Here is a 14,646-nt window from a genome sequence, read left to right on the forward strand (position 1 = left end):
CTTGATATAAATGAATTTGACTTTTGTTAACCTGTTATTTTAGACCAGTGTATCTGTATCGATTATTATATATAACTCATAGCACTATATCCTAGAATGTATGCCTGGAAATCATTTTGGTACATCTCCTCCCTGACCTGTATTTATGAGCAAGGGCAGCTGTGAGGTGGTTCTTCGTGTAGGATTAAGAAACACTGCAGTTCTTGAAATAAGCCAGATGTTTTTATTTTCAGAGGAAAAGATGACACTTAGTGAAGTATTTATTTACAACTTCACAAGATTATAAGAAAACTTTCAAGGGACATGGGTCATAGAAACCAAGTGAACACCACAGCTTTCCCAACTTCATAGCCTAGAAGATGTTGCAAAAGACAAAAACCGACCTTGTACTGGCTGTAAATATTTGTAGATTGGGGTTATAATGACCAATAAATTACAGTGAGAGTTACTATCTTGAAGAGAGACTTCCACTTTGACCTTATTTGGTTTCTTTTTTTTTTTTTTTTAAGATTTTTATTTATTTATTTGACAGAGACACAGAGAGAGAGGGAACACAAGCAGGGGGAGTGGGAGAGGGATAAGCAGGCCTCCCGCAGAGCAGGGCCTGATGCGGGGCTCGATCCCAGGGTCCTGATCCCAGGACCCTGGGATCCTGACCTGAGCGGTAGGCAGACGCTTGACGACTGAGCCACCCAGGCGCCCCCTTATTTGGTTTCTATCCATTTTTTCAACAATATGTCCAGTAATATACACATAAAAAGAGTGATTTTTAAAAAAACATGTCCTGAAATTAGTGCTTATGCAAACTTCTGGAATACTTTTTGGACAGACTCTCTCAAAACAAAAAACCACTTTTATTTTTTAATTTAAGTACAGTTGACTTACTATATCCTATTAGTTTCAGGTGTAGTCATAGTGATTTGATATTTTTATACCGGGAAATGACCCCCATGATAAGCCTAGTTACCATCTGTCACCATACAGAGTTATTACAATATTTACTGTATTCCCTGTGCTGTACATTTTATCTCTGTTACTAATTTATAACTGGAAGTTTGTACCTGTTTAATCCCCTTCACCTATTTCGCCCAAACCCCTCCCGGCTTTGTTACCCAACAGTTTATCTTCTACATCAAAAGAACCGTGTTTTAAAAATCGAAACTGAAAATACTTGTTAACTCGTTAGTAATTATTCATTGGAAACACCATATCTGGTATTCCAAACAGTGGTTAGTTTGAAAGAAAATCCCCATTTGAGCAGAGCTTTCTTTTCCTTCCCTTCCCTTCCTTTTTTCCCTCTTTCTTCTTTTTTTGTTTTAGGAACCCAGATGTTAATCGGAGTGACGGGCCGTCGGGAATCAGGCCGCGCCGGCCTCGGGGACCCGGCGGCCCGCCCAGCCCGCGGGGCTCCTGGCCACTCCGGCGGGCGCTCGCTCGGCGCGCCGCCCAACCCGCTTTCCCGGAAGGGCGGGCGCGCTGGGCTCGCCGCGCTGCCTTCCACCGGCGAGGCGGGTGAGTGGACGCCCTGCCGGGTTCCCTGGCTGCCATCCCTGCTCCTAGAGAAGCCCGGGTGGGGAGCGAGGCGCGCTCCGCGGGGCCGCCCACTGCAAGGCGGGCAGCGCCCCGCGGGCAGCTAGCGGGTCGCTATGGGACGCCGCCGCCGGGGCTGGGGTGGAGGCGGGGGAGAGGCGGGCTGCGTCAGTCGTCCCCCCCACCCCATCCCTCCGGCCCTCCTCCCCCCAGCCCCCAGCCGCCGCCTCTGACCTCGTCTTCTTAGAGTGGTTTGCTTAATTTCGGAAATTGAAATGTAAAATGGTTTGTGTTTCCCCACTGTTTCCGTAGTGTCTCCCAAGATAGTTCTTAGCGAAACTTGATTCCTTAAGGAGATTTACTCTCCTTGGCAGGTGCAGGGTTTGGCAGCTGTGCTTCACTTTCCGGAATATGCAGGGATTTTCTCAAAAGAGACGTCTAAAGGAGAACACGATGTTTTTCTGTCTATAGAACATGGATACTTTTTTTTTTTTTTTAACTATATATGTGTATCACCATTGTATTAATCACCCCCTCCTTTCTTTCAGCCCCTCGTTTCCTTTTTGCTGCCAGGCATGGACATGGAAAGATTTCATTCCGTCAGACCTGGCACGAAGGGATATGAGTATAATAGGAAAATAGGTGACAGGTGGGTGGTGGTAATAACAATGACCACCGACTTAGTGGTTTAAAACCACAAAGTTAGGGAGGCCTGGGTGGCTCAGTCGGTTGGGCATCTGCCTTCGGCTGGGGTTGTGATACTGGGGTCCTGGGAGCAAGTCCCGTACTCGGCTCCTTGCTCAGCAGGGAGCCTGCTTCTCCCTCTGCCTGCCGCTCCCCCTGCTTGTGCTCTGTCTCTGATAAATAAATAAAATCTTAAAAACAACAACAACAAACCACAAATTTATTATCTTAACAGTCTGTAGGTTAGAAGTCCAACCTGGATCCCACTGGCCTAAAATCAACTTGTCTACAGGGTTGCCTTCCTTTCTGGAGGCTACTGGGGTGAATCTATTTTTTGTTTGTTTGTTTGTTTGTTTGTTTTTCCCCCAGCTTCTGTGTGTTGCCCACCTTCCTCTGCTTAGTGCTGCCCTTTCTCCATCTAAAAAGGCAGCAACACTGCATCTCTCTGACCTTTACTCTGTTGTCACACCTCCCTCTGACTCTGCTCTTCTGCTTTCCTCTTTTACTTTTAAGGGCCCTCATGACTGTATTGGCCTTATGGATAATTCAGGATGATTTTCATATTAAAGTCAGCTTTAATTCAATCTTAATTCAATCTACAACCTTAATTGTAATCTGACATATTCATAGATTCTGGGGATTAAGAGTGGGTATGTTTGAGAGGGTCATTATTTTGCCTACCATATAATGGCATAAAAGGTAGCCTATTACTGTACATCCCACTCATGTGAAGAAGGAAAGTATCCAGACCCTAAATATACCAAAAAAAAGTTCTGGGAGTATTATGTAGTAGACCATTTATATGAGATAAATATATTGAGAGTCTTCATTACAAGCTTTTAAGAATATTGATTTTTTTTTTAAAGATTTTATTTATTTATTCATGAGAGACAGAGAGAGAGAGGCAGAGGGAGAAGCAGGCTCCCAAGGAGCAGGGAGCCGGATGTGGGACTTGATCCCAGGACCCTGGGATCCTGACCTGAGCCGAAGGCAGATGCTTAACCATCTGAGCCACCCAGGCACCCAAGAATATTGATTTTTTTTTTTTAAAAAAGCAATAAAAAAATGTTGCCATTTCTGCTTTCTGGAAATGTAATAACAAAACTTCATATGTGTGGGATGTCCTGAACAGAACAAATACTAGTCAAGATACCATGCAATTCTGTAAATATTGGGTGTTTTCAGTGTGTGTGCTTATATTATGCTCTGAATGGATGCAAGGAGGAGTGGGCATGGTCCTTCGCCTGAACGTCATGACCATCTAGTCATGGAAGATGACATGGGTACACAAATAATTAAAGCTCTCCAAAAGAGCTAAAAGAGGGAGAAGTAATGTCCTGTAGGGGAATCAGAAAAAGCTTTAAAAACTTGGGGGAAACTTGGGGTAGACCTTGAATAACTGTAGAATTTCATTAAGGTTGGGAGGAGAGGAAGGATGTGACATATTAAGGGACAGGAGGGAGAAGAGGGACCCTTTGAGTGTTTAGTGTGGTTAGGGTACTTAGTCTAGAAGTTGTCTAAATAAGACTAGAAAGTAAGTTTTGGTTAGATTGTGTAAGACCTTGGATGACTATTGGGTGTCGTTGTAAGGACTCTGCAGGTGGTGCAATAGGGAGCTACTGATGTATTTTGAAACCATCTCAAACTTACAGAAAAGTTGCAAGTACAATAAAAACAGCTTCTGTTTTTCCTGAATTATTTGAGAATAAGATTCTAACTTCAAAACCCATTACCCTGGAATTCTTGAATATATATTTCCTAGAAAAAAGGTATTCTCTACATAACTAAAATTCAGTAATCAAAATCAGGAAATTATATTGATACGTTACTGCCATCTAATCCTTGGATCCAATTCACATTTTGACAGTTGAGCCAATGATATCCTATATAGCAAAAGGACCCAATTCAGAGTCATGCATTGCATTTAATTGTGATGTCCCTTTAGTCTCCCGTCTGGAAGAGTTTCTCAGCCTTTCCTTGGCTTTTGTGAACTTAACACTTTTGAAGAGTACAGGCCAGTTTGTCTAATGTTTCCTCATGCTGAGATTCAGATTATGTATCTTTGGCAGGAATATCATAGAAGTCGTGCTGTGTTCTAAGTGCACTCTATCAGATGGCAGATGATTTTGACTTATCTCATTATTTACTTTGATTATTTTATTATGGTGGCGCCTGCCTGGCTTCTTCAATGTAAAGCTACTTTTCCCCCTTTGAAATTAATAAGTATTTTGTGGGGAAGTATTTTGAAACTAACTACATGGTCCTTTTCTCACCAAAATTTCAATTTGTGTATGTATGTATGTATGTCAGTATGGACTCATAGTTTTTTTATTTTCCTCAGTGGATTTAATCATTACCGTCATTTTTTTATGCTTAATTTATTCTTAGACTTGGCTAGTGAGAACCTCCTCAGGCTGGATTCTGTGTTTTGTTTTGTTTTGTTTTAACATGCTCTCATCATTTACTGAGCATTTTCTTGCTTTCTGGCACTATAAGGTGCTTATTTTGTATTTTTCTTGTCCCAGTCCTGGAATCAACCATTTCCCTGAAAAGCCTTGGTTCCTTGTAAGGGAAAACGGTATTAGAAACCAAATTCTGGGTGCTAGGTGTGCTCATTGCTTCTAGGCCCTCTGAGAAGACAGAGCTAGGGAATATATATACAGATAGTATAGGTATGTATATATGTGAGCACACACACACATCTATATTTATATCTCTGTATCTTTCTCTCATTCTATTGGAAATCATAAGATTATACCGATAGTTCCAGTTCCAACCCACAGCATTCATTCTAGTTTTCTGTCTTTCTATATTTATAATTAACTTACCTGGCAATGAACAACCTGGTTTTTTTTATCCTCTGTATATTTACTTACTTGAAAATCCCCTTCATGTACCTTTGGCCGCTGGAAGCTCCAGGCTTATCTTGTATATTTCCTGGCCCATGGGTAGAATCAGCCATTGCTCCAGGGAATCCTGGTTCCTTTTATTGGAGGATAGATTAGAAACCAAGATCTAGATGCTATATGATCCCCTCTGTTTCTGGACACTGCTTATGTTCACACTAATTTTTTGCCAGTCTTCTATTTTTTTTTTTAAGGAGGAATAAATATTTTTCCTGTTTCTTCTACAGGAATAGTGAGAATTTAGCTACTTGAAATTTTAGAGGATTATATCACAAACTGGTTATTAATGTGCTTCTAAAGCAATAAAAACAGTTATGATATTCCTTGTCTCATTTTTGATCTGGGACCTCTCCATCTCAGTAAATTCATATGCAGGCAAATGTTCTTTACTGTTTTTGTGCCATGGATTCCTTCCCAGTCTGATAAAGCTCATGGGCCTTTAAAAAAAAAGTTTTTAAATGTATAAAATAAAATATGTGGAATTACAAAGGAAACCAATTATATTGAAATATGATTATCAGAATATTAAAAACAAATTTTTGATACAGTAATATATATCAATATGTTATAGTATAAGACCTAGTAGTGAGTTTAATAACTACCATAATTTTTTTTTAAAGATTTTATTTATTTATTTGACAGAGAGAGACACAGCGAGAGAGGGAACACAAGCAGGGTGAGTGGGAGAGGGAGAAGCAGGCTTCCTGCTGAGCAGAGAGCCTGACAACATGGGGCTCAATCCCAGGACCCTGGGATCATGACCTGAGCTAAAGGCAGACGCTTAACCGACTGAGCCACCCAGGCGCCCCAGTAACTACCATAATTTTGAAGGAAGGTTTTACACAAAAAAAATTTCAGGATATCTGCAATAGTTAAAACATTTTATGAAAATATTTGTGCCGTATTGGGAACTTTTGCAAACGCTATGTGGCTTGTTGCCTATATTCATATTTGAAGAGAATGCTAAGTTTCAATCAGAGATTATTAGAAGTAAAGGTGTAATTTTTTTCCTATTCAGGTGTATGGACTAGGGAGGATTTGTGAAAACTCCAGATAAGAACTGGGTACATGTAGGGACTCCTGGGTGGCTCAGTTGGTTAAGCATCTGACTTGATTTCGGCCTGGGTCTTGAGCTCAGGTTCGTGGGTTTGAGCCCCGCATTGGGCTCCATGCTGGGTGTGGAGCCTACTTAAAAAAATTTAAAAAGAACTACTCTACATGTAGAGGAGTTTGGGGGGGACTTTTTACTCCATTTACATTCGGGAAATACAATAGGGAGAATTGGATGTTTAAATCAAAACCTTTGAAAAGTCCAAAATAGTAATCTTTTAAAATGGGGCACCGTAATATGATTAAGATGTGAACTTCAAAGGAATGTTAATACCTATCATTTTCTATTATTGTGTTGAAAAGCAAACGATCTTTAGAACCCTTTTATATATTTGTAGGTGTGAAAGTTATTTGAAATATAGACTCTGTTCAAATATAAGCCACATGATAATAAAGACTTTGATGATAGGAAAAAAGATACAGCAAAGAAGAGATGTTTCTTTTTCTGTAAAAGGGTAAAAGTTTTTTCTTTTTTCTTGAATTTGTGTATATGTACTATTTTTAAAAATACTTACTTTTTGTAATAATTAGGTAATCATGGCAGCTGATGAAGATAACAAAAAAGTTCTTAAGGAGCCTTGGTCAGATGAAGGATTTATGAAAGATGAACAAAGAGAGGTAAAAATTACTGGGTCCTATTAAAAATTAATTTATATCTATTAGTTTTACAGTGAGGCATGTTTTATATGTTTTTGCCCAACATTACTTTGAATTTGGGAAGATTTTAAGGTTTTCAAAATTTTTTCTTCCATTATTCAAGCCTTACAAAAAGAATCATATTTCTATTCTTTCTTTTACAAGGCTTCAACATTAGCTATTTTTTCCTTCCCTCCGTCCTTTCTTTGATTTACACCCAGAAATTAAAAGCTTAGTTAGCAATTATCTGATCAGACCCAAGAGGGGATGGAGGCTCTGGTAGCTTAAGCCACTTACCCAGGGCCATATACCTGGCATGTCAAGGCAGCCGTACTGTGGGAATCACAGCAAAAACATTTTTTGATTGCCCCCAAGTAACATATTCCACAATTATGTGCAATTTATTTATTTATTTTTTAAAGATATATTTATTTATTTTAGAGAGTGAGAGAGCACACGCAAGCATGAGCCGGGGTGGGGGGGTGGTAGGGGCAGAGGGAGAGAGAGAAAGAGAGAGTCCCAAGCTGACTCCACACTGAGCGCAGAGTCCGACACAGAGCTCAATCTCATGACCTTGAGACCATGACCTGAGCTGAAACCAAGAGTCAGATGCTCCAGCGACTGCCACCCAGGCTCCCCTACAGTGCAACGTAAAAGTCATATTGTTGTCACAAATAACCAGGAAAGGAGTTGATAAGATTGAGGTCTGGCTCTCAGTCCTTGCTCTACTACAAAAATTTCTGTGACTCTGGTTTAGTGTGAAAGGTAGTTTCCCTGCTTGTATAAAGGAGATAATAAAACGTATCAGAGGTAGGAGAATCAACAGGTGATGATATCTTTCTTTGCCTTTATCAGGGTGATAGAAATTTAGCTTCTTCAATTCGTTTAGAAAAATGAGGTCAGAGGCTGTTGAATTTTTTGGTGTTGTTTGATTTTTTTTTAGAGATTAATTGATGAAATTGCAAAGGAAAATATTCATTTAAAGGAGGAGATCCAAAGGCTTGAAGCTGAGTTACAAGAGGCCACCATAAACTCCCAGGTACTTCTTTAATTATTTTATATATCACATTTTTAACTGACACCATTTTTCAGAAAAATCAATATGGTTATACAAAATTCACTTTTAAAACATTGTGGTCATTGATGGCACCACTGTTTGTAATAGCCCCAACAACTCAACTGTCCCTCCGTAGTAGAATGAATTATTAATTTGGGGTGTATTCACACAATGGAATACTACACAGCAATGAGAATGAACAGACTACAACTATATGCAGCCACATGGATGAATTTCATAGATACAATGTTGAGCCAAAAAAGATAAAAGAGGGCACACCATATGCTTGCATTTAAATAAAGCACAAAAGTAGGGTGTTAGAAGTTAGCATCCTGGTTACCCTTGGAGGCAGGTAGAAACTGGAAGGGAGCTCAAGGAGGCATCTGGGATGTTGGTCATGTTCTGTTTATTGATCAGGGTTCTGCTCACATGTGTGTGATCACTTAGTAAAATTTCATCTGGCTGTACATTTCTGATAATACAGTTTTTAAATTTATGTATACTTATTTATTTATTTATTTATTTATTTTAAATATTTTATTTATTTATTTGACAGAGAGAGACAAAGCGAGAGAAGGAACACAAGCAAGGGGAGTGGGAGAGGGAAAAGCAGGCTTCTGCAGAGCAGGGAGCCCGATGCGGGGCTCAATCCCAGGATCCTGATCCCAGGACCCTGGGATCGTGACCTGATCCGAAGGCAGATGCTTAACGACTGACCCACCCAGGCACCCATATATTTTTATTTTTTATGTGTGTATGTTAATGTAAAAACAAAAAAAAATGATGGTCATTATCAGTTACTTTTGGATCAAATTCTTGGTCTTCTCACTAAGTTCCTTTATTTCTCTTCTCATCCAAGTAATTTAAATGAATTTCACAGTTTAAAACAATTGGATATATATCTACACCATTTAAGTTCTCTCCTAAATTTTCCTGTATTTGAGTTAGATATGACTTTCACCCCTTTCTTCTTCATAACAACTCATATTGTTAAAAAAAAACTCTGTCTTTAAACAATTTAAGTGCTTAAAACATTGTCACTTTTTGTTTCTGAAATGGGGGGTAGGATATTGAATATCAGGAAGTGGAGTTCCCCATGTTGATGGGACTTAGCGAACACTCTGTTACGGTTCTGGTTACTTCTCAGACTGGAGAGGAATCACTTAGTCCTACAACTCAAAGGGCCTTGGGAACCCAGCCAGCTCAGCTGATCCAATTTACAGAGGACTGAAACTGTGGTCTAGAGAGCATAGGTGAGTTGCTCCTGTCCAAGTGTGCCCAAGACCAGAATCAGGCACTCTCATCTAAAAGCTCTCGACTTTTCAGCATTATGTTGGGTATTTCCACATTATTGGGAAACACTCTGCCTTTTCTCAGACACTGCCAATTGTTTTGAAATTGGACTTATGGTAATCAGAATTTCTGTGGAGGTTATGTGTGAAGATACAGAACAAATGTGAGAATAGGTCAGATAACTCATTGAATATTTCTAACCCCTTTGTGATAACAAACATTTTCTTTCAGCATGTAAAATAATTATGGGAAATAGAAATGCAAACAACATTTTCATCTGTGCATTTATGTACCGTTGTATATGCCTGTTAATCCCAATGATTTTAAACAGATAAGTATAGCCAGTAACTTTATCCTTCAGATTATGAATTTTGTTGATAGTGTCCCTTACATTTTTATAAACCTAAGTTTGATAATGGTTAAAAAGTTGATGGGCAGGTGTTGGGAAGGGGGAATTTAAACTTGATAAATGTTAAATGATATGATTCAGGAGTTTTTCTTTTTGGATAAAATTATCTGGGTTTGCTATCAGAATAAACATGGTATATATTCAACTAATTTATACTGCTTTGTAGTGAGAGTAAATGTACTGTCTAATGATTCCCTTGTAAGATAGCCTATTTTTGGTACATTTGTTTAAAAGGTACGTATCTGTAGGAGTGATGTAGGCTTTAGAATCGAACACCATACAATATTGGCTAGTTTAAACATTGATTAGAAAAAGTGAGAGAGGGGGCACCTGGGTGGCTCAGTCGTTAAGCGTCTGCCTTCGACTCGGGTCATGATCCCAGGGTCCTGGGATCGAGCCCCGCATCGGACTCCCTGCTCAGCGGGAAGCCTGCTTCTCCCTCTCCCACTCCCCATGCTTGTGTTCCCTCTCTCGCTGTGTCTCTCTCTGTCAAATAAATAAATAATCTTAAAAAAAAAAAAAAAAGAAAAAGTGAGAGATTATATATTTACAGTTTATCTGGGAAATAATATTAAAGGATCAGCATCTGATTACATTACTGAGTACTTACCTAGGAAGAAGTAATTACTAAAGATATTAAATAAGACCGTACTCGGTGTTTGGAGGGATTCTGAAATCAGTGGAGAATAAATTATTGGATGATCAAATCACATTATCACAAGAAGGGCTTAAGTTATTTCTTGTCTTGATTTTAATCAAACATTTCTGTTTAAATTAGATTAAAGAGAATATTCCTGAAACAAAGGTGAAATTCACATCTTTAGAGAATCCTGAGAATGACAGCCAGTTTTTAAATATCTCCTGTTCATTTCAAGTGAGCTCGCAAGTTCCTTATGAGCTACAGAAAGGACAAGCTCTTATCACCTTTGAAAAAGAAGAAGGTATGAATAATGTTCAAAAATTTGACCATGTTACTTTTGGAAAGCACTGAGACTTTCAAAGAGCTTTCTTAGATATTTGGCTATTGCTTTACAATTTTTATATCTATCGTCTCATCTCATCTCATAGTGACACCCTGGGTCAGATAGGATTATCCCCATTTTATGATGAGAAAACTGAGACATTAAGTGCCTTGAATAAGATCACTTGTTCAGAACATGACGACTCTGGGACTCAAGCCCAGCTAATACCAGCGTCTTTCTTCTTTCTACTCCACCTGCTACCTCCAAATGATACTAGTAATAATGTCTTAAGCTAGTAGAGCTCTACACAGTTCTCAGACAGTTCTCTCAGACATCTCATTTTATACTCACATGACTCTGAAAGCAATATGATAGGAGAATTGTGGTTTACGTCTTATTACTAAGAAAACAGATTCTCGGGTGTTTAAGTGATTTACCTAAGGGTACATGACCAGTGAATGGAAAGAGCCCAAGAGTCAGAGATTTGGGAATGGGACCTGATGTCTGCTAAGTCTGACATGGTATAGGACCCTGTTCAGAGCTGGGGGCCTTCAGTGCCAGCTTAGCCCATTTCTAGGTGTGGATTTGGGTTGAGTTCTTTCTAAATCTCAGATTTTTATGACAGGCTTTGTGGTAGTCCCTACCTCTTGGGTTTGGGTTGAGTGTTAAATGAGAAATGCTGATACAATACTTAGCATGGTGTCTGACACATAAGAAACACTTAATAAATGTTAGCTGCCATTATTGCTACTCGTTAGGAATTTTCCAGATAAGGAAACTGAAACTTAAAGAAGATAAAGAACTTGCTCAAGGTCCATACAGTTAAAAATTGCAAAGCCGAGAGCCAAACCCATGAGCACCCATGTGCCTTGTACTGGACCAACAGTCCTTGGAGCAGACCACTCTTCCAGGCCTTCAGTCTTATATATGTCTAGTTTTGGGGTGGGACCAGATGGTCTTAAGCCCTTCTGGTGCTCAGATTCTGAGAATCTAGGATTATAACTTGTATCTCCTTACACCTGGTCTATCACTATAGCCTGAAAATAAATATTAGAAAGAAAGGCATTCTAGCAGGTCAGCATATGCACATACTGTTGGTTCACCATGGGTCCACCCTGGATCTACTCTTGAGCTGAGGGTAGAGGAGGAGGCCAGGAGCCCTGTGTGTGTTGGCAGTTGGCAGTGGTAATGGGGATACAACCAAAAGACAGAAGCGAGGATTTGGGAGGCTTCTGCTCAGCAATTACCCGGGAATGCTGGGACCAGGGTTGTCTTCAGAAACAGCTGCATCGCTGCTTCCATTCTGGGCACAGCTCTGAGGTCTTGCTCTCCTGGGACAACTTTGGGCTTATACACAATTGAACAGAAGTTGGCTTTTGGTAGAGTCACAAAAGTTGAAATGCAAGTGGTCCTCTCAGCTGCATCAGATCACCAGATGTTGGAGGTTTGGGTGGGGGGTGTGGGAGGGAAAGGGCATCATCTGAGTATTACCTAATTGACATTTTCTGTTATTGTTGCTTGCTGTCATTAATTAAAAAAAAGTTGATATTCAAGTTACCGAGTCATATCATGGTACAATGAGTGTGAATTCCCACATGACAACGCCCTGCCTTTTAGCCTGTTTCTCTCTTCCTTCAGCTGTGATGTGTGTGCTGTCTGGTTGTCATAAACACATGTGAGATTTATTTATTTATTTATTTATTTTATTTTTTTAAAAGATTTTATTTATTTATTTGACAGAGAGAGACACAGCGAGAGAGGGAACACAAGCAAGGGGGAGTGGGAGAGGGAGAAGAAGGCTTCCTGCAGGGCAGGGAGCCCGATGCGGGGCTCGATCCCTGGACCCCGGGATCATGACCTGAGCTGAAGGCAGACGCTTAACGACTGAGCCACCCAGGCGCCCCCACACGTGAGATTTATAAGACCAGAGTGGGCATCTCTTATCTTTATGACAAATTAGAGTAAATGGCTCTGTATTAACAACTGAAGTGTTATAAACTCTCATGTCACACAATTAAAAATAAATGCACCACCCACATGCATTTTAAACTGAAATATAATTGCTATCTGGAGTTTTAATGATTTTTGGCATAATTACATTACTGAGCCTCTCCCATTTGCACAAATAAATTAGATTTGGTAGTTTTGTGATTGGCATAGGCTATCATCTTTTTAATAAAGTGATCTCAAGAGCATTTTAGGAAAAGTAGAATTCCTCATTAAATACAGCAAAAAAATAAAAAAGACTCACACTTTGATATTCAAACCTATGTGGTATTTAATATGTCATTCTTAGGAAAGACAAAAATGAATATTTCTTTGGTGTTTATAACATTAAAGAGAAGTGACAAATGATAAATAAGATTGTCAGAATGCCACTGACCCATACAACTTTTTCCTACTTACTCAACATGGGAGAAGTTTCTGGCTGTACTTCAACTAATATACTAAGGGAATTCTCTCATCATTCTGTTAACAGGGGAATTCTAAAGGGTGTGTGGCTGTGCTGAAGTAATATATGAATTTCTTTTTTTTTTTTTTTTTTTTTTAAAGATTTTATTTATTTATTTGAGAGAGAGAGAATGAGAGACAGAGAGCATGAGAGGGAGGAGGGTCAGAGGGAGAAGCAGACTCCCTGCCGAGCAGGGAGCCCGATGCGGGACTCGATCCCGGGACTCCAGGATCATGACCTGAGCCGAAGGCAGTCGCTTAACCAACTGAGCCACCCAGGCGCCCTGTAATATATGAATTTCTGAAGGATCACCAGGCTTCTCTCTTAAGGGATGAATCTAGAACTTGATGAGACTTTCTACACTATAGTTTTTTTTCCAGTTTTACTGAGAAATAATTGACGCGTGTCACTAAGTTTAAGGTGTATGGCATGACGGTTTGATTATGTATATTGTGAAACAGGGACCACAGCAGGTAGAGCCAAAATCCATCTTCTCATATGGGTACAATAAACAGGACTCCCACAGAGTCAACCAAAAGGAAAAAAAAATAAAAAGGAAAAAACTTTTTTTTTTTGCTGTAATGAGAACGCTTACGATCCTACTCCTCTTAACAATTTTCCTGTATATCACACAGGATGTTGTACGTTACAATCCTGGTACTTATTTATCTTATAACTGGAAGTTTGTACCTTTTGGCTACTTCGTAATTTTTGCTGATGTATTTTGACATTTTTGACATTAATATATTTATTTGCCACTTTGGTGGCAAGACCAATAACACTTGGAAGTCCTAGGAAATTTTTAAAAATTAGATCCTTCATTAAAGAAAATTTAAAATATTTAGGATAATTTGTTCTTAAACCCAAAGTGAAAACATTTATTAAAATATTGGCAATTAATACTCCCAAATTATTTTTCAGTTGCCCAAAACATCATCAGGATGGGGAAGCATTATGTGAAGATAAAGGATGTAGATGTGGAGGTTTTGGCCAAGCCAGTTCCATTAAATTCAGGAGTCAGATTCCAGGTAACATGCTGATTATAGCTTTTTAGAATTCTGTGAGGTGTCACTTGTCTCACCCCTATTGTTGAATATGAAATGATTTCCCAGGTTCATGAAGAATACTCTACAGTGAAGATCAATGTTACTGACATTCCTGATGGATTGCCTGAAGATCAGATGAGAGACAAGCTAGAACTGAGCTTTTCTAAGTCCATAAACGGAGGGGGGGAAGTGCGATGCGTGCAGTATGATAAGCAGTCCCGGAGTGCCGTGATCACATTTGTGGAAACTGGAGGTATTTGCCCATTTAGGCAGTTAAAAAACACTTTACCATTTAAATTATGTTCTGCCATTTCTTTTCTTTTAGATTTTTATTTATTTATTTGACAGAGAGAGAGAGAGCAAGAGAGCGCACAAGCAGGGGGGAGCAGGAGAGGGAGAAGCAGGCTTCCCATGAGCAGGGAGTCTGACTCGGGGCTCCATCCCAGCACCCTGGGATCATGACCTGGGCCGAAGGCAGACACTTAACAACTGAGCCACTCAGGCGCCCTTTTTCTTTTAAAGACTTCCTTCCTTCCTTCCTTCCTTCCTTCCTTCCTTCCT

The 14,646-nt window shown here is 39.6% G+C and overlaps 1 protein-coding gene across 2 annotated transcripts in view; it reads left to right on the forward strand.

Moving 5' to 3' along the window:
- The first annotated feature begins 1,432 nt into the window (after window positions 1–1,432).
- The window catches only part of NMI (N-myc and STAT interactor), a 15,938-nt gene continuing 2,724 nt past the window's right edge, over window positions 1,433–14,646 (forward strand). The window contains exons 1-7 of one of the 2 annotated variants that reach the window (XM_032410635.1): window positions 1,436–1,512; window positions 5,763–5,796; window positions 6,762–6,848; window positions 7,810–7,905; window positions 10,404–10,566; window positions 13,961–14,067; window positions 14,152–14,338. In XM_032410635.1, the coding sequence (XP_032266526.1) occupies window positions 6,768–6,848; window positions 7,810–7,905; window positions 10,404–10,566; window positions 13,961–14,067; window positions 14,152–14,338 (634 nt within the window). In that variant the 5' untranslated portion in view covers window positions 1,436–1,512; window positions 5,763–5,796; window positions 6,762–6,767. Of the gene's footprint in view, window positions 1,513–5,762; window positions 5,797–6,761; window positions 6,849–7,809; window positions 7,906–10,403; window positions 10,567–13,960; window positions 14,068–14,151; window positions 14,339–14,646 lie in introns of both variants that reach the window. The other variant, XM_032410624.1, reaches the window with a different exon arrangement.

Source organism: Phoca vitulina, unplaced genomic scaffold (assembly GCF_004348235.1).
Source record: "Phoca vitulina isolate PV1807 unplaced genomic scaffold, GSC_HSeal_1.0 scaffold1, whole genome shotgun sequence".
Lineage (NCBI taxonomy): Eukaryota > Metazoa > Chordata > Mammalia > Carnivora > Phocidae > Phoca > Phoca vitulina.